Below are 20,555 nucleotides of genomic sequence, written 5' to 3' on the forward strand. Positions count from 1 at the left end.
TTAGCCAGACATTGCTCTGTGACGACACCAATGCCAAGCTGTATCGGCCCTTGCCCTTTCCTTGGACAACATCCGTGACATGGAGAGGGGAGACTTGCAGCATGGGCAACTGCTGGTCTCCCATACAACCCTGCCCAGGCCTGCTCCCTGGAAGCGTTCCAAGGCACAAATCCATGGTCTCTCGCGACTAATGGATGCCTCATATCAACCTCTACTTTAAATATACCAAATGACTTGGCCTCCACTGCTGTCTGTGGCAATGAATTCCACAGATTCGCCACCCTCCGGCTAAGGAAATTCCTCCCTCCCTCATCTCCATTCCTTCTATTCTGTGGCTATGTCCCCTTGTCCTAGACTTTCCCACTAATAGAAACATCCTCTCCATGTCCACTCTCTAGGCCTTACAATACTAGGCAGGTTTCAATGAAATTTTCCCTCAGTTTTCTATACCCCATTGAGTATAGACCCAAAGTCACCTCATATGTTAACTCTTTTGTTCCCAGGATCATTCTTCTGAACCTCCTCTGGACTCTCACCAATGCCGGCGTATCACTTCTTAGGTATGGGGCCCAAAATTGCTCACAGTACTCCAAATGTGGTCTGACCATTATTAGTGGTGATTATTGTCACATGTAATGTGATACAGTGAAACGTTATAGTCACCGTTTCCTGGTACATGTGATACTCTATAATACTGCTTATACAGATCAAATCACTACTTAGTTTATTTCTTCACACAAAGGGTGGAGAATCTCTGGTTGTCTCTATCCCTGATGATTAAGGAGCCCAGGTGACCTCCTTTAGTTTCTATTTTATATGAAACAAACCACAGACCGTAGTGAACACTTTTCCAGCCAAGTAATTTTTTTTTGCTTACTTTTTTCCTGCAGCGACTCAAAGGCCACTTCGCCTTGCGGGTTCTCATCCAGATCTCCATAATGTAAAACCTTATGATTGAGAGACAGTCGACAATACCAGAATTTATCTGTGGAAAATAGAGGGAAAAGGAAGAAGAGAATTATAGAGATCAGAATGAATGATAACAGCATACAAAATTTGTCTTTAACCACACCACTCACAACAGTAACTACAGTTAAATCGGGGATTACTGGATGGTGCAGCTTGAAAGCTGGAAGGGCCTATTCTGTTCTGCATCTCAATCAATCAATCAATAAACTGATACCTTGCCGCCTGCGATTGCTAATTTTACGGAAGCTAGTGCCCTCACAAAGTCGGTTCAGGCGCTGCTGTTTTATAAGCTCCATCACCTCCGGTTGAATTTTCTCCCGCAGCTCACTGAGAACAGAGATTGAGGTCAGAGGTCAGTGTAAATGGTTGAAGCAGACGTATTTATTCACATGACATGTATAGAAAGAAAAGTCTTTGACCAGTGTGCCTTTCAAAACAAAACCACACCCAATTAACAAAATGCTATGGACTATCCACATATTATCTCCAGGTCTGCTGTTTTGTGTCCTTACTGTTAACATGCTCTAATTACGTCCACATCAAGGACCACTTCTCTCAATGAAGACAAAAACGGAACATGACATAAATTGCCAATAAGAACCAATTGGAAAAATGTAAGTCTGTAAGGCAAATTCTAAGAAACTAGGAATCTATGGCTACATCCACACTGGACCGGATAATTTTGAAAACGCTGGTTTCGCGTAAAAACGATAGGCATCCACACCAGGCGTTTTTGAAAATACCTCTGTCCACATTAAAACAGGTATTTGGGCAAATCTCCTCCTACTGGGCATGCGCAGGACATATCTACAGAAAACAAGCGACATGTTTGGTGTCGAATCTCGCTGTAAAAGACTTGGTGAGTGTTCAGTTACAGACTAGAAAAACTTAAAAGGAAATTGCCAAATGACGGACAGCTGTTGGCTTTCGTGCAGAAGGACTTAAAACTAAAAAAACAAATACTGGAGTGTATGGAGGCAACCAACAGGGAGTTCATGGACATTATGACCCAGCTGACAATGAACACTGAAAAACAGAATAACCCTGGAAACAGTTCCTACGGCCATAGTCTCTTCACCAATGAAAGGGACGACAGCTACAACTAACCACAATAAGGCTTGTTACTGGGCAAAAGTGAAATTTGCTGTTACCTCATTTGTTTGCCTTTACTTTTGCAATGTCTTTCTGTATTATTTTGCTGTATTTAACATGTGTAATAAACGAGTTACTGGGCAAAAGTGATTTTATTTTTACCTGAGTAAAAGTGAAACTTACAATTTTCCTTTTTTGGCCTTAACATTTTCATGTCTATGCCAAACATAAACTACTACTTAAAAATGACATTTCGGAAGTAGTGACAATTGCACCTATTGAATGTTTGCACAAGCAATACATTAATAAAGCACCTTGTTAAATGTATAAAACATGTCTGCATCAGTGTTATCCTGTATTTCCATACAATGTTACATTAGGCTGTTACACATCAATTGTCAGAGAAGTACTTGCATAAATAGGTAAACCACCTTCATAATGAGCAAGGACAGAAAACAGGGCAAAGTGAGTATACTTATTTATTCAGTAAGTTATGGGTCAAAGTATTTGGTGAATACATTTCTAACTCTTCTGGCTTCAGTCCTGTTGCCGTCTGTTCTGAAATTGTTAGGTTGTGTGGGGGGTTGAAATTCTCTGTCATACTGCAAAGCTGCAGTAACGTTCTGCTCAGGGACAGTCTCCTGAAGCTGTCCGCCATTGTTGTTGTCGTGTTGGAGGTTGCGTTCAAGAAAACAATGAAATTCCACGCTGCTGTCACCAACTGTTCTGACACATCATGATAGCGTTTTTCAAAAGCTCTGGGTTTGGCCACACCTGGAGTACTGTGTCCAGTTCTAGTCGCCTCACTATAGGAAGGATGTGGAAGCATTGGAAAGGGTACAGAGGAGATTTACCAGGATGCTGCCTGGTTTAGAGAGTATGGATTTTGATCAGAGATTAAGGGAGCTGGGGCTTTACTCTTTGGAGAGAAAGAGGATGAGAGGAGACATGATAGAGGTGTACAAGATATTAAGAGGAATAGACAGAGTGGACAGCCAGCACCTCTTCCCCAGGGCACCACTGCTCAGTACAAGAGGACATGGCTTTAAGGTATGGGGAGCAAAGTTCAAAGGGGATATAAGAGGAAGGTTTTTCACTCAGAGAGCGGTTGGTGCATGGAATGCACTGCCTGAGTCAGTGGTGGAGGCAGATACACTAGTGAAGTCTAAGAGACTACTAGACAGGTATATGGAGGAATTTAAGGTGGGGGGTTATATGGGAGGCAGGGTTTGAGGGTCAGCACAGCATTGTGGGCTGAAGGGCCTGTAATGTGCTGTACTATTCTATGCTCTATGTTACCCTGTACACATTACACCATTCAATCGGCGTTTTCAGATTTACACACACTGGAGAGTGTTTTAGTAAAGCTCCATTTTCAGAAGAGGAAAATGCTGTTTCAGTGTGGACAGAGGGTCAAAACAAAGAGAAAAAGCTTTGGTTACGGATTTATCTGGTGTAGTGTGGACGTAGCCTAAGGCATTCACACAGGACCTTTCCCAAACGCGCATGAACCAACATATATAATGTAATACCCATTGAACAAATATTGTAGGTATTTTGCAATTAAAGCAGTCACAGACATCTGTTTAATGTCTGTTCATTGCACTAGGTGAAAAATGAATGCTAGGAAACTTCCTAATTTTCTCATCTATCTGTAGGATCCATAACATCTGTGAACCACAAAAGTTCCTTTGCATGAGGATTAGAACTTCAGCTTTTGCTGTAACACACTTCTGATTAAACACCGGAGCTTCAGCCTGGTGTTTGTAGCAAAGTCTGGGAGCAGGTTGGATGCATTATTTTCTAATTGGAGGCATGATTTCAACTTTCTGCAACACAGCTTTGGACCCAAGAGTCAATGCCCTTAAAAAAAAGTAGTCTGGTGAAAAGTGTAGGGTAACAACATGACGCACATGATTGGTGGCGACTGGAAGTCATCCTGGCTCATTCTCTCAGACTGACGTAGCCTCAGGATCTCAGAGTAACTCATGCAACGGACTTTATTCTTAAACTGGTCCAGAGAGTTTGGCTTTGTGCCCAGGGACCTCGTGATCTGCTCACGTACCACCTGCATCACCTGCCAAGGTAAGACGAGAGAATTAGAGCATTTACAATAGAAAAGTGCATTCTCTGTCAGCTCTTCCTCATGTCCTCACCTAACTTCAATCACCATTCCATATTCTAACCAAGGTTCGTATTGGATTTATTAATGACTATTTATTGCCCTGGCTTACAGTTCTTCCATAATTCATTATAAACTCCCCAGGTTACACAGGCCTCCATGTTTGGAGAGCTACTTTCTGTTGGACATATCTCGTGGTTCTTCTTTGTGCTTGGCAAAGCCGCCGAACGGGCAGGGTGCTGTTGGGTCCTCACTTGACATCAATTGCACACAAGTACACAATTCTACTGCTTCAAGGTCTGTCAGAGAACCTTCTTTTGAGGGGCATTAAAAAAAGGAGTGACCCTGAATGACCTGCTGCCAATGGGCAAGGTCAACCTCAATTATCATTTGCAATCTTCTCCCAGAACATCCTTTCCGATTGTTTCTGACACTCTGGACCCTCTCTCCCAATTGCTTCCTCTCCCAAATGATCTTTGGGAATCGTACATCACAGAAACTCGGAATCCATTTCAGGAGTGCTCCCCAAGAGTGGCCATGGAGAGAGCTTAGCTTACCACCTATAGTTTGAGTGTTCTGGTCTAACTTTTAATAACCTTAACAAACTCTTTGGACATCATACAATCTCACTTTCTGGGGAAATGAGCTTCACCAGTGCTTTTTTTCTCCTTTTAAAAAAATACAAGCATAAACTCTCAGGTAGACATCATCAGTATAAATTCTATACCTTGCCCATTTTGTACTATGGAAACCAGAAATGTGCATTGTACTCTAATGCTCTACAAGTACATTGTAGTTGCACAAAATACAAGTGATGAATAAGTATTTTCATGGAAAGGAGTAAAGTGTGGTTTGTCCTGAGTACCTGGACACCCCTTCATCGTCATCATGTCCAAGACACAAAGACTTGCACACCCTCCAATTCACAGACCATTTCAAATTTGAAATATATCACACCTTCTGCCTTTGCAATTGGTAAAAGGTTTCATACCTAACAGTTCTATGTAACCACCTTCATCACAGAATACTACAGCACAGAATCAGGTCCTTCCGCTCACCCAGTCCGTGCTAACCCGTTCTCCTGCGAGTCCCATTTATCTGCACCCAGACCATTTCCTTCTCATCCATGCACCCATCCAAAGTTCTCTTAAAATGTTGCAATTGAACTGGTATCCACCACCTTTGTTGGCAGCTCAATCTCACACTCGCACCACCTTCTGAGTGAAGTTGTTGCCCCTCAGATTCCCCTTAAATATTTTACCTTCACCGTTAAACTATTTCCTATCTGGTCTCGTCCATCCTCAGGGGAAACCTGGATGAAATTCTCCTACACTCCAGGGACTCTGGACAGATGCTCACAGACAACTAGATTTTGGCAAAAAATATTTATCCCAACATCCGTATTCCAAAGATAAAGTGCCAAGCTTCAACTTGCATTTGATTTACAAACAATTCTATTAATACTTATAATTTCTTTCCAAAGAAAGAATGGACCTCTACTTAAGAATTTTTTTAAAAAAATCTGCTCAAGATATTTAAATTAGGAAGACCAATTGAATTTTTTAAAGCTCTTCATTGCTTTCATCAAAGGCACATTACCCACCCCCCCGCCTTTCAGTCATTATCTTTACTGTCGCACGTTGCTTCTCTTGCCCTGTCCTGAGACTGAGTAATCCTTGGCAACGCTAAAGCAAGCAACACAGGTTTAAAAAATTGGACATAACTGTACATATAACTTTTCTTGCCCCATATTCAACATCTACAACATACTGTGAATTACTCTGACAATGCGTGTCGATTGTCGAATATTCAGAACCAGAAATATTGTAAACATACTAACACTAGATTCACTTGAGGAGCTCTCAACAGAACTGGTAACCAGCAATGTTTATAAGGAAAGTGGCAAGACTTACTCAAAATCCCACATTGTGTCTAGAATGTAAGCGGCACGAACAATTTATACGCGTTGCAACTGCAGTGAGAGAGAATGTGCTCGATCTGGTTTCACCGAGAGGGTTTGGAAGTCGGCCAGAGCACCTCAGATTTTGAAATATTGTTGGCAGAGGCTTCTGTATACGTGGGTATTTCTCAGCTGTTTCAGCAAGAGCATTTTGTGCTACAGTCAGTACAGGAAGCAATCTGTGTCACAGCAGGGTTCCCATCGCTGAATCTGGGTAAAATACACCCGCCTGATGCAGGTGCCGAATGCTGCAGCTTAGTTGTTTGTTCCAGAGTGATGCTGACTTTTGTACGACTGTCAGCCTAGCACTCACCGAACTGACATAATCAACAGATAATTACTTAAAATGACAGAAAGTTGCAGGCCAATGATTGATCTATTTACACCCAAGGTCACAGTGTCTACTCCTCATAATGCCGAGCACTTTAAATGTTCATTGATAGCATTTTACGGAGAGTCCTTAAAGCATTTAATCCCATAGATGTTGTGTATATTGCTCTGTCCTTATCAGTCTTATGCTCAACACCTTGGTGATTAGAAATTACTTCATAAATTCATGAAGGACTCCAACATATTTGCTTCTCCCTAGGATCAAAGAGCCAATTGTTTCTTTTTACTAGTTTTCATTTCCTGAACAAGGAATATTAGACTGAGCCAAATCATTTATTTTAATTGAGTTGAACTGCACATAGCTCTCCTTTGTAAAAATGGATGTGAGGAATTGATTTAACAAGAAATCCAAATGTAGAGCAAAGCAATTACAAACCACCTTGTCAGTTCAAAGGCAGAAAATACCACATTTACCTTGCACCACCGCTCATTCAAGCTTCTGCCACCAGGCAGATGATAATCAGTACTGACAGGTCCCAGAATCGTGAACTTGAAAGCTATTGTTCACAGAGAATACAAATGCCATGGTATCTTAAATTTAGGCAAGAAACAATGGGAAGAAAATCTGCAAAGTATCACTCACATTTTCACTGAAACCAGTGCACTTTCATTTCCATTACTTTGTTTACTCAGCCCTGGAATATGGAACCACAAGCGCATTAGTCTTTGCCAATTCTTAGCTGTGCTTGAGGTGATGGTGCTGCCAAAGTGCAGTTGTGTTACGAGTTCCAAAAATACTTTGCCCCAGTGATAACGAAGCCGCAGTGATAGGTTTCCATGTGCCTGCTGCTTTCAGCTTTCTAGATGATATATCGATGGTATGGAAGACGCTGTTGAAGCAGCGGCCTTGGCAAGTTGCTCCAATGCGCCTTGTTGTCACTAACTGCAGTCGCACCATTGGTGTACGGAGAGTCAGTCAAGCAGGTTGCTTTGTTTCGGTTGCTGGCTGGCTCCAAGCACTTTATCTGGCAGATGGAGAGTGCTCCACCACGCTCCTGTGTGTGCCTTGCAGATGGTGGAAAGATGAGCCGTTTGCTGTGGAACACCCAGCCCCTGGATACTTCTCCAGTTATAGTTTTTACACGGTTAATCCAGCTAACCATCGTTGACAGTGGGTAATGTAACATGGTTGTGTCATTGAATATATGGGAGCAGGGCTTCAATCTCCCATTAGTCATGTCAATGCCAGCTACTGCTGTTTATTGATTACACACCCTCTGTACCAATCAATATGAGCCCCTGTACCATCTGCAGCTCAATCCCCGACTTCGACATCAGGAGACCACAGCTCGTGCGGGTGGGAAATAACATCTCCCTCTTGAGGAATCAACACTGTGTGCCTCAAGGATGCGTGCATTCTCGCTACACCCGTAACTCAGCACAGCGTAAACACCAACTATAAACTTGATGACACCTCTGCTGCTGGCAGAATCTCAGATGGCGACAAGGTGTAGAGGGGTGAGATAGATCGGCTGGTTGAGTGGCGTTGCAACAACAATCTTGCGCTCAGCGTCAGTAAGACCAAGGAACTGAAGGTGGACTGGGAGGGGGAAGTCGAGGGGACACACCGATCATCACTGAAGGGTAAGCAGTGGGAAAGCTGAGCAGTTTCAAGTTCCTGGGTGTCAACGTCTCTGCACATCCGTCCTGTGCCCAGCATATTGATCCAATTACGAAGAAGGCAGCTGAATTTCATCAGGAGTTGGAGGAGATTTGGTATGTCGCCAAAAGGCCCTAATTTCTACAGGTGTACTATTTAGAGCATTCTATTTGGCTGGTTTGATGGGGCCACTGCACAGGATCGGAAAAAGCTGCAGGGAGCTGTAAACTCAGCCAGCTCCATCATGGACACCGGCCTCCCCGCCATCGAGGACACCTTTAAAAGGCAGCACCCATCATGAAGGATTCGCAACACCCAGGGCAGGCCCTCCTCCAAGTACTACCACTAAGGCGGAGATACAGGAGCCTGAAAACACACACTGAATACTTTAGGACCAGCTCCTGCCCCTCTGCCATCAGATATCTGAATGGGCAATGAACCTATCTCACTACTCTTGCTCTCTTTTTGCACTAGTTATTTATGTATATTTCTTATTGCAAACGACAGCATATTACATTGTACCGTTGCTGCAAAGCCACAAATTTCACGACACATGTCAGTAATAATATACCCATTTCTGACTCAATGCCAGACACTCGTATGGCAGAAGTGTTAATTCACACTGAGTCCCGAGCCAGCCTGTTGTGAGGTATTGCAACACCCAGGGATGGACTCATTCACCATCTTTGAAGTTGCAAATGGAACTTCACTAAATATAATGCACTGGTCGGTGAACATCACCGCTTCTAAACTTATGATGTAACAAAGGTCATTGATGAAACATCTGAATATAGTCGGTCCTACGGGTTGCCATGGAAACACACGTGCAGATGCCAAAATCATTGGCATATGTCATGAAATATGTTGTTTTGCAGCGGCAGTAAGTTGCAATACAAAATAATAAAACTAGAAATTATAGTAAATTAAATACAAAATAATATATAACAATAACAATATAAATTAAGTAAGTAGTGCAAAAACGTGAGCAAGAAGTGAGGTAGTGTTCATGGGTTGATTGCCCATTCAGATACCTGATGGTGCAGGGGAAGAAGCTGTTCCTGTTATGCTGGGTGTGCCCCTTCGGGCTCCTGTATCTCCTCCTTGATGGTAGCAATGAGAAAAGGGCTTTGTCCTAAGTGATGGGTTCCTTAGTGATGTGTGCTGCCTTCTTGAGTCATTGCTTTTTGAAGGTGTCCTGGGGACGCTAGTGGCCACGATGGAGCTGGCTGAGTTTACAACTTTCTGCAGCTTTTTCCGATCCAGTGGCCTCCTCCGTACCAGATGGTGATGGTTAGAGTGCTCTCTGTGGTGCTGAGATGGTCTTGAGTTTGGACGTCATTCATTTTCCTTTGGGTTGTGTGTATCTCTAGCATGTGGAGTGGGATTTGCCCTTAATGCCCACTGATTTCAGTTGTTCCAGGGCTCATATTTGACATCAACGGCAATAATTCAAAATTCCTCAGGAATTCACCTCTTTTGTTCTTCCCTGAGCCTGAATTCTGGGAAGAATCTTATCTCAGCATCAATAACAAAGTTTGGGTGATTTAGTTGCTGTAAAGGGACCTTGGATACTACACAAGCACAACTATATTAAGAACTGGTACAGCAAACGGTTGCAGTTCTAATGGCGCTTAAGATATTTCTACGTTGAAACATTGCTGATATTGGAGCAGCCAATTCTAAATTTTGGCAGCGGAGTGTAGTTAAAAGGAATTGTATTAATTTGTACAAGCACAGGCCAAGTCATCAGCAGTAATTCTCTCAATGTCAACGATTTTCCTACACAAAAAGATTTAAATAACTCTGGCCTAATCTAAATAAATAAATAGCATCATACCATGGGTTAATATTAATCAAGGTCTGTGGATAATTACAACTAAAGAAAGAGATTGAAAGGAAATATATTTTCTCTGAAAGTACAGAATATAAAGAAGCTTATTTCATCATACAAAAAAACATACATTTAAAGCTAAATAGAGATAAAGTAAGATAAACTGAAAAATCACACGAACAATGAAAATGAATGCAATTTAAAAATCATAGAAAAGCGCAGAACTTTCAATGTGCAAAAGAAAATCAAGTCCTCGAACATGAAAATCAAACACTCACTGGCAGGCCCGTCCATATCTGTAGAACAGCGACAATCAGGAGCTGCTCAGACACTGATGAAGAGCACACGCGAAGGAGGAATGATATAGTCCAAATAGTGGGGTGTGGCAAAGAGCTCAATGAGCTGTGAAATCTCACCCCATCTCTGGCCTCATCATCTCGTTAACACTTCCTGCACCAAACCTGCTACGCTGATCTTCAGTAACATTTGCAATGTGCCAAGTCTTTATGGACATGAATTCTTTTTAAAAAAAACAAGATGCAGAATCCAAATGAAAGTCAGTTCAGAAACAACAATTACTGGAGCCTTTTAATGGACCTCTTCATATGATGGGAAGGGATGATAAATTCCCCATTCTTCTTTTATTTGCACGCTCGTTCCCAAACAAATTTGTTCCCTAAAGCTGACTGGTGTTAAGATGCAGTTACTCAGGTATTAGATGCCAGTATATTATCCAAGTGCCAGAAGACAAGAAAACAAAATTTGTTATATGACTATTCCATTGTGGGGGGAGTAACTAGCTTCCCTTTACACCAAACCACAGACCTAACTGGGCATCAGGATCAGAATCAGATTTAATATCACCAACATATTTCGTGAAATTTGTTAACTTCTACAGCAGACATTACTAAATTCCCTACAAGATTTTCAGATGAAATATAGCGCCCTTTATCATTCAGCAGACACTCGGGAAATGTAACACTAAGTCGTGGAATGGAATACGTTAGAATCTGACAATGGGCAAAGATACCACTGGAGTGAGAGAAAAAAAACATGAATGCAAACAGATTCTGCAGATGCTGGAAATCCAGAACAACTCACATAAAGCGCTGGAGGAACTCAGAAGGTGAGGCTGCATCTATGGAAAGAGTCAATGTTTCAGGCCAAGACTCTTTGTCAGTAAACAAGGGAGAGGGAGAAGTCAAAACAAGGAGGTAGGGGAGGGGTTTTTACAAGCTAGAAGGTGATAGGTGAAGCCACGTGGAGGGGAATGTTGATGGGTGGGAGGAAATGAGAAGCGATAAAAGGAAAAGGTAAAGGGCCGAAGGAGGAATCTGAAAGGAGAGGAGAAAGGGTAGGAGGAGGGGCAGTAGAGGGAGGTGATAGGCATGTGAGGAGAAGGAATACGGGGGTGTCAGAGTTGGGAATTGAAAAGAGTGAAGAGGAGCAGCAAGAAATCACTGGAAGTTCAAGAAATTGATGTTGATGCCATCAGGTTGGAGGCTACTCAGATAGAATACGAGATGTTGTTCCTCCAACCTGAGAATGGCCTCATCATGGCATTACATGAGGCCTCATTTAATGTTAGACATAGTGCACTGAACTGAACTCAGTGGGAGTGTCGGTTTCGACATTGCAGTTAACCTGGAGAAAATGAAACCTTAGTTCTGACATGAAGTAAAACACCAACATGGTTAATACACCTGAACCATCAATTAGCAGTCAAGCCCTTGTGCAATGCCAAATTGATGACATCGCTGTAATTCACAAACAAATATTTGAGCCAACATACTTCGCAGGAATCTCCATGTAAACAGAATGAAAGTTTCCCCAATGGTACCACTTAATGGGATCATGAAGCTCTTACAAGTTAGTTGCTGGATTACTTGTTCTGAATGCCGGTACATGTTTTTGGAGGTTTCGTGAAATTTGTTCGACTGCACGCTCAGCTATTCATAAATTCACTTCTTAAAAGTTTGCCCACAACACCTTGCAGTAATAATCCACTGCTCCATCGATCCAAAGTGCACTACTGGCCTGTGATATTAATCCCCTGCTAACGTATTGTACAAGAAGCATGCAACAATCTTTTACACCGACAGAAAGTACAAATTACAACATTACCTGGGTCCAATGAACTGTCACTTAGTAATAGCACGCTGTGATCTCCATATCTGTTTTCAGGGCTTATCTAATGCAACCTTCAATCCCCCTTCAAGTTATTCTGCTTGTGCCTTGGAAGATGGAATGGAAGGGATGTCTGATTTTACCTGCTAACCGAGAGTAATGGAGTCTAAACCGTTTAGCTGCACAAGTTGCAGACTCAATTGTGGAATTTGTAGTTACACTCCTAAGGGGTACTTTCACCTATGCAATACTGCAAGGCAAGTGAGAGAGAGAGAGAGAGAGAGAGTCAGCAACACATTTTATATATCCAACCTCTAACATTTAAATTCCCATAGGATTATGATGCAAGAATGTTACATGTTTTTTTTCTTCAGATGCCTGGATCATAAATTAAACTTAAAATTACTGAATGACAAACACAAAGATTCTGCAGATGCTGGAAATCCAAAGGAACACACACACAAACTACTGGAGGAACTCAGCAGGTCAGGTAGCATCTATAGAGAGGACTGAACAGTCAGGACTGAATGGTATTTTCTGTGCAGTGGTTAACTTGTCTTAAGTATATGATAAATAATTGATTGTGATAAAATTTAAAAGCAAAGCAATTAATAACGTGGTTCAGAAACTAGATCTACAATGTTAAATGGTGTTAACACAAACAAGAGAAAATCTGCAGACTCTGGAAATCCAAGCCGCACGAACAAAATGCTGGAAGAACTCAGCAGACCAGTCTGCATCTACGGAAAAGAGTGAACAGTCGACACTTCGGGGCGAGACTCCTGATGAAGGGTCTTCACATGGAACATGAAGATTTACTCTTCCACATACATACTGTCTGACCTGCTGAGCTCTTCCAGCATTTTGTGTTGTTAAATGGTGCGAACTGAAAATAGACACCAGCAATTTTAATCCTTCAGAACATCCAACTGCACTGTACAGCTACAGAGTATCCATCTCAGATGTCTTGGGATAGTTTCAGTTGAACTGGGTTTGAGCACTACCGAAGCATCAATTTTAACTCAGGGGGAGGCAGAATTGGGAATAATGCATCTCCAACAATTGTCAGACCCCTGCATTCCCCAATACAAAGGGAGACCAAGACGATTCACATGTTCTGACATGACACCTACCTTGTGAATGGATGGAGAAAGGGTGTCGGTCTATCACTACAGAGGCAAATTTTACCACTATTATAACAGATGAGTCTAAAAGGTCCAGGGAGTGGGAAGCCTTGAGAACCAGCTTATACTTTTCAAAATCACCTGAGTCCAAGGAGGTGAAATCTGGTAATGATAAGCACACACCAGCCCAATTTCATATGTTCCACTCCAAAATTTGGCAGTGGGGGGCTCCTTCACTGACTTGAGACAATACTCGGGAAGTAAGAGAGAATAGAGGGGATCAGGAATGCATCACAAAATCACTCTCCTCTCTCCCCAGGATGCATCCACCTTACTGGACATGGAGAATAAATGATCTTAAAATTATTCCCGCATCTGGTGAATTGAGAGTGTGCAGAAGCACCAGTAAGGCCAGTGACAAACTCTGTAAACAGATCCCTTCAGTGTACAGTTCTGTACATTAAGATGAGGAATGATCAAATCCTCAGTGTGTGCAAGGTGATGTGAATAGGGTCATGAAGTGTGAATGAAGATAGGTTGTTATCCTTTGAGTAGTGTGGTCAAGGGGAGATTTAAAGAGTTAGATAGAGGAAGTAAAGACATTTTCTTCTTTGGCAGAAAGTTACAGGAATCAGAAGACAGATACAAGAAATTTGCCAAAAACAGTGTCGGGATTTCACTTACACATAGATGCATCTCGTCAAGCTTCAATACCTGGGTCTTCGTACCTCTTTCTGTAACTGGATCCTTGAATTACTCACAAGGACGGTTTGGAACCTTATCTCCTCCTCACTGACCATTGACATAGGTGGCCCTCTTGCTCAAATCTCTCGAATACATACAACTGCATGGCTAAGTTGAGCACTAAAGCTTGATGTATAAATTTACTAATGACATCACTGATATTGGAGGTTGAGGAGGTGGTGTACAGGAGAGAGGTAGGTCAGCTGGTTGAGTGGTGTCGTAACAACAGCCTTGCACTCAATACAAGAAAAGCCTTGGAACTGATTGTGGGCGTTCAAAAGGGGAGTTCAAACAAACACACAACAGTCCTCATTCAAGGGCCTGCGGTGGAAAGCGTGAGCAGCTTCAAGTTGTTGGGTGTCAACATCTTACAGGATCTATCCTGGGCTCAGCACATAGATGCAATAAAAACGACAAATCACATCAAGTTGAAGGAGATTGAGCCCATGATCAAAGACTCTGACAAACTTCTACGATGCAGCGGGAGCATTTGGACTGTTCGCATCATAGCCTGGTATGGAAACTCTTTTGACATCTTGATCCTCAAGCAATTTTCCCCTCGTGCTGCAATCAAAATTGTGGACTTCTTTCTAAGTGACAAAAGCTTGAGAAATCAGTAAGGGTCTTGTCAACCTTTATTGTGAGAGAATGCTGTCTCCATTCTTGAAGATGTTATGGGCATATTCTCTAACGTACCCTCCTGGATGTGGAAGAGAAGATTCACATCCAGTCTCAGCAAGGCTGGGAGCACTGAACTGTGCCACAACAGTCTGTCACCTGCCCACTGATCCAAAGCCATAGCCATTTGCTGCCTCGCACCCTTGCCCGGCCAGGTGCCGAGGGAAGCTAGAGTCAGAACACAGGATATATAGATGCAAAAGCTAGCAAATGCAAGAGCTCAAGGAAAGGTAAGATGAAATTGTCAATCCTGTCATCTCCAGATCTGTGCCTATCCCTGCCTCCTGGGATACACGTCTTCCCATCTCCATCTCAATGTTTGTCAGATACAGAGGCACTCAGCTTCTGGTGCTTGTCAGTGTGTCTGGGTCACACACGCACACCAAGCTCAGAGAGTCTGTTTTTCTCAGTCCGTATCAGCTCTGTATTTTTGTCTGCATGTATTGGACAGATAGACAAAGACACACAAACAGACTGTATGTGTGTAGGGGCAGTAACTGCACATGTGGGCCATTTGACAAATCTTGTTGAATTTTTTGAAGAGTTTACGAGGAAAGTTGACCAGGGTAAAGCAGTGGATGTTGTCTATATGGACTTCAGTAAGGCCTTTGACAAGGTTCCGCACGGAAGGTTAGTTAGGAAGGTTCAATCGTTGGGTATTAATATTGAAGTAGTAAAATGGATTCAACTGTGGCTGGACGGGAGATGCCAGAGGGTAGTGGTGGATAACTGTTTTTCAGGTTGGAGGCCAGTGACTAGTGGTGTGCCTCAGGGATCTGTACTGGGTCCAATGTTGTTTGTCATATACATTAATGATCTGGATGATGGGGTGATAAATTGGATTAGTAAGTGTGCAGATGATACCAAGGTAGGTGGCGTTGTGGATAATGAAGTAAGTTTTCAAAGTTTGCAGAGAGATTTAGCCAGTTAGAAGAGTGGGTTGAACGATGACAGATGGAGTTTAATGCTGATAAGTGTAAGGTGCTACATTTTAGTAGGAATAATCCAAATAGGATATACATGGTAAATGGTAGGGCATTGAAGAATGCAGTAGAACAGAGTGATCTAGGAGTAATAGTGCATAGTTCCCTGAAGGTGGAATCTCATGTGGATAGGGTGGTGAAGAAAGCTTTTGGTATGTTGGCCTTTATAAATCAGAGCATTGAGCATAGGAGTTGGGATGTAATGTTAAAATTGTACAAGGCATTGGTAAGGCCGAATTTGGAGTATTGTGTACAGTTCTGGTCACCAAATTATAGGAAAGATGTCAACAAAATAGAGAGAGTACAGAGAAGATTTACCAGAATGTTACCTGGGTTTCAGCACCTAAGTTACAGGGAAAGATTGAACAAGTTAGGTCTTTATTCTTTGGAGCATGGAAGGTTGAGGGGGTACTAGATAGAGGTATTTAAAATTATGAGGGGGATAGATAGAGTTGACATGGATAGGCTTTTTTCCATTGAGAGTAGGGGAGGTTCAAACAAGAGGACATGAGTTGAGAGTTAGGGGGCAAAAGTTTAGGGGTAACATGAGGGGGAATTTCTTTACTCAGAGAGTGGTAGCTGTGTGGAATGAGCTTCCAGTAGAAGTGGTAGAGGCAGGTTCGGTATTGTCATTTAAAGTAAAATTGGATAGGTATACGGACAGGAAAGGAATGGAGGGTTATGGGCTGAGTGCGGGTCAGTGGGACTAGGTGAGAGTAAGCTTTCGGCATAGACTAGGAGGGCCGAGATGGCCTGTTTCCCTGCTGTAATTGTTATGTGGTTATATGGGTACCTCTGCGTCCAGATACTTCAGAATGGTCCTTGCACACATCAGCAGCAATATAGCCGTGCCTCAGAAGGGAGAGGAAACTGAAGTGGAGGGCAGAAGACAACTTACTGCTCGGTGCTGAAAATGTTAAGTTCCTCAGCAATTTTGATGGGAGTGAAACTATAAAGCAGCAGCGAATAACCTTGCCATCACAGCTGGGGCTGACAGTTATTTTGACAGCAGAACTGCTCCGCTGAAACGCTCCCTCAGGCCCCCTGCAATTATCTGTTACCCTGTAATTTTGGGTTGCCAAAGGAACTTGAAGGTAAGAGGCCAGAGAGCATCAATCACCCTGGTGGAATTACCGGCAGCTCCCTGGATGTTATAGTCCTGTCCTTCACAAGCATTGCTTCCCAGTCAATAGGAATGGACAGGCAGAAGGAATCTGCAATTCCAAATGCCCTAATAAATGTTATAATACAAACTCGCTGGCAAGATACCGTTCTATATTTATATGGTATTTTTCCACAGACTAAGTAGTACAAAACCTCTTTGCAGACAATTAATTACTTTTAAAATAGTTACCATTATATTGCAGGTTGCTCAACTGAAAGTTGCATATAGCAAGCTCCCATTAACAATGAAGTCATGACCAAAAATAATTATTTTGTTGATCTGGTTAAGGGACAAATATTGCCCTAGACACTAGGAAAACAATTTTTTTAATTCCACCCCACAACACAGCATGACTTCTTTTACATCCACCGAAGAAGTGAGGTCTCATTTTAATGCTTCCCCCACCCATGACCCATGTAGCAACCCCCCAGTTTTGCATTAGATATCAGCTTGTAATACTGTTGCACCTTCCCCACGCAGGACTTGAACGCACAACCTGAACACACAACCTCAGTCGTCTGTTCAACAACCAATTCAGAATGTTGTATTCACTAGGCACACAGGAAGACCCAGATGCTGCTGATTGGGAGGGGGGGGGGTGGAATTCACCAATTGCTATGACCTGCAACTCAGCAGCTTCCTTAGCTGGTAACCACTACCTCCTAAAGAAGAGATTTTATCTAATATTCTCTGGAGGACTGTGAACTTTTCCATCTTCAATCCTTGGTCTGACCCAAACCCCTTACCCACATTACCCCACCATCAACAGGCTCTATACTGAGCTGCCTACGCCTTAAACTCTAGAATTCCTTCACCAAAACCTCTCCACCTCTCTTCCTGCAAAACACTCTCTAAAATCTACCATTATGGCTCAGCTTGTAGCCACTTGTCCCCTATAGCTCAGCTCATTTTTCCAGTTGCACTCACTTAAAAGACTCGAGGTGTTTTAAAAGCTTTATGTAAACACAGAATACTGTTGCTCAATACGACATGCTACCGTCATTATACTTGTGTAATATACATCCCACTCTCCAGTGTCACCAGCAGCTGCACAGTGGGTGGACAGAACACATCCCTTTTCCAAGGCAGAATGGATTGCTGATAACGAGCAGTGGAATTACAGTGTGAAAATATAAAGATACGGATCTTTGTTCAACTGCACAATGGTTTAGTGTAACATAGAGGCTGTAACGCAAAGATTCCTGTTTCACCCGCTACCAGGCAGAGCCTTCTTACCTTGTTAAAGTCTTCTGAAGTGGCTCTCATTTCCTTCCACGTTTTGTTGAGCAGCTGGATGCAGATGCAGAAGAACTCCTCGAATGCTCGGTCGTGGGTGAAAAACATAGGGTGGTACTCATTGCAACCTTCGTTAGCTACATCCACAAAACAGCAACAATCAGACACCAAAATACTTTTAAAACATGTTGTCTGTGCACTGGCTTCACTCAACTAGCTCCTCTCAAATAACAAAAGGTCTACAAGTTAAATTTGATAAGCATAAGAACGGGTGTGAGAATTCAAGTTATTTGGCCTGATTTATGCTGTCTGCTCACAATGAGCTTCGGGTCTTGCCAGTGCTGAACGTTGTTTCTTGTTATTGTGCCTCCAAGAGGGAACACGATGGTGCAAGTGATTGCACCAGATCAAGCTATCCTGCATTGTTCTAGGCTCAAGTATGCAAAGGTGGCTACAGAAAGTGGTGGAAGCTAACACGGAGATGAGTACAATCCATGGCCACAGTCTTCCAGCACCAAACTGGAAGCCTGAATGGTGGTGGAGAGGAAAACTGATCTACTTGCCCCCAATGGTTGTGGAGTTGGCATAAAGCCTTGGGAAGTACAGCCATGATAGTTAAAGCCAGGAGTCAAATGCAAGAACCTGGATCCAGCATCACAGGAATGACACGAACCTCAATGACGTGGTCCAGGCCAAGCTCCATTATCTGGCACGAGCTACTCAATTTGCCATTTTTAATGCTCACCCGGTCACCGTCTCCACGAATGAAGGCACAAACCAAATGTTGCCCCATGTGGCCTTTCACTTTCCTCAAACAGTAACATTTGCTGCAAGCCTTTCACCAAACTTCAGTACAAGCTTTTCAACCAGAAACAAAGCACCTCTCTGGAAATACACTGACCTGCTGGTCAAGGTAGAGCAGAAGTCCTCTTCACGACTCCCTATCCCTTCATTTTTAAATCTTGGGGTTTTAGCTGAGTAAGCATGCAGCTCCCTACTCTCCCCACTCCCCCTCTTCATAACTAACCTGGTGGCTTCCTTCATTTGGGGCACCCAACAGCTCTCATCCCCTCAGACATTAGAAGAGCACGAGGAGGGGATGACTCACAGTCACTTGCCTGAACAGCCTCAGCATGAAACCAGATGGTGACATTAATTCAGATGAGAGTTGGGGTCTGTAAGAAGTGAATAATGAGGCACAACTACCCTGAGCCAGAAAGGGGACAAAATAGTTTCAATAACAGCTCTCTGGAGGGACAAGCACAAGTGCAAATTTCGTTGTGGCAGACCCGGAGGAAGATGTCAATGCACAGCTGGTCAGGAGATTCAATACACAATGTCAAAGAGAATCGAGCGAGCTCAAGTACCAGTCTTTGCAAGACTTCGGGCAGAGCTTAACAGACCCCAGTTTCTAGCTTGGAAACAGTGGTCAACCACTTCCATTAACACATGTTGATCCAACCGTCAGACAGCACCTGATAGATCGTATCTTACCTTCCATTGCTGAAGCAGTGAAAGTTCAAACTCCTACAGCAAACACAGCTTGCCTGACATTGGACAACAGTGCTCAAGGGGCTCGGAGATGGTCACAGCACTCCAGCTATCTGTCTACAGACTACAATAACTACTATGCAGAGCCCCAGAGAATGGCAGTGGCTCTGTGGAAACTGCAGCTCCTTCTCAGGATGAAAGCATTTTAGATACTATCACGGCCTCCCTCTCAGTGTCCTTGCTGCTTGTATTAGCCAAAATCACTTATGCAGAGTAGCACCAGTTATATGCCAGACAAAGTAAGACCAGAGCTGCTCGAGTCTGATCTCGAGGGCGTTCAATAACTCCTCAGCAGCTTTGGGACAGCTACTGGGAAGGATAACTAGGACGGGCAAAAGGCATGCACAATGAGTTTGAAGAGAATGCATATGAGGAATTGGTTAATACTTATATAATATTAGGACTTCTTTTATTTGTAAAATGTTTTCGATGTTACCTCATGTTGCCATTAATTTTGGTACTGTAATTAAACATATTTTGATACATCAGGGAGGGACTGTTATACAGATTAGTAAATGAGGGACTGGAAGTGAATTTGGTGGAACAGAGTTAGATGACTGGTTCAGGACAGCCTGACCCAAGACTAGCCATCTATGTTGCCTCCTCCTTTTCTTATATAGCCAATTATTCACCTCTTCTCTAGCAGCAAAAGCAGAGCCCTCATAAACGAGGTTGTGACTTGTGCTGTACTCCCATCCTGCTGGGGCTTCCATGGCTTACCTGGGTGGTCCAGGTATGAGAATCATATAGTCAGGGAACTATATAGTACAGAAACAGGCCCTTCAGCCCACTATGTTCATACTGGCTTCATTTGCCCATCTACATTATTCCCATTTACCTAAATTAGGACTGTATCCTCCCTACTCTTTACTGTTTGTGCTTCAATCCATTTACTGAGTGCACGTTGTAGAGGTGTGTGAGAAATGAGTACCGGAGTTAAGAATAATGCATCAGTTAATGATGGATGAGATGCAGATAGTGAG

The 20,555-nt window shown here is 42.9% G+C and overlaps 1 protein-coding gene across 2 annotated transcripts in view; it reads right to left on the bottom strand.

Annotated features, from left to right (window-relative positions):
• LOC132399687 (engulfment and cell motility protein 2) overlaps window positions 1–20,555 on the bottom strand; it is a 198,348-nt gene that overhangs the window by 13,877 nt on the left and 163,916 nt on the right. For both annotated transcript variants that reach the window (XM_059980344.1, XM_059980343.1), the window contains exons 15-18: window positions 18,022–18,158; window positions 3,975–4,138; window positions 1,184–1,296; window positions 878–985 (exon numbers count right to left, since the gene is read on the bottom strand). In XM_059980344.1, the coding sequence (XP_059836327.1) occupies window positions 878–985; window positions 1,184–1,296; window positions 3,975–4,138; window positions 18,022–18,158 (522 nt within the window). The remainder of the gene's footprint in view (window positions 1–877; window positions 986–1,183; window positions 1,297–3,974; window positions 4,139–18,021; window positions 18,159–20,555) is intronic.

The sequence above is a fragment of the Hypanus sabinus genome, chromosome 9 (assembly GCF_030144855.1).
Source record: "Hypanus sabinus isolate sHypSab1 chromosome 9, sHypSab1.hap1, whole genome shotgun sequence".
NCBI lineage: Eukaryota > Metazoa > Chordata > Chondrichthyes > Myliobatiformes > Dasyatidae > Hypanus > Hypanus sabinus.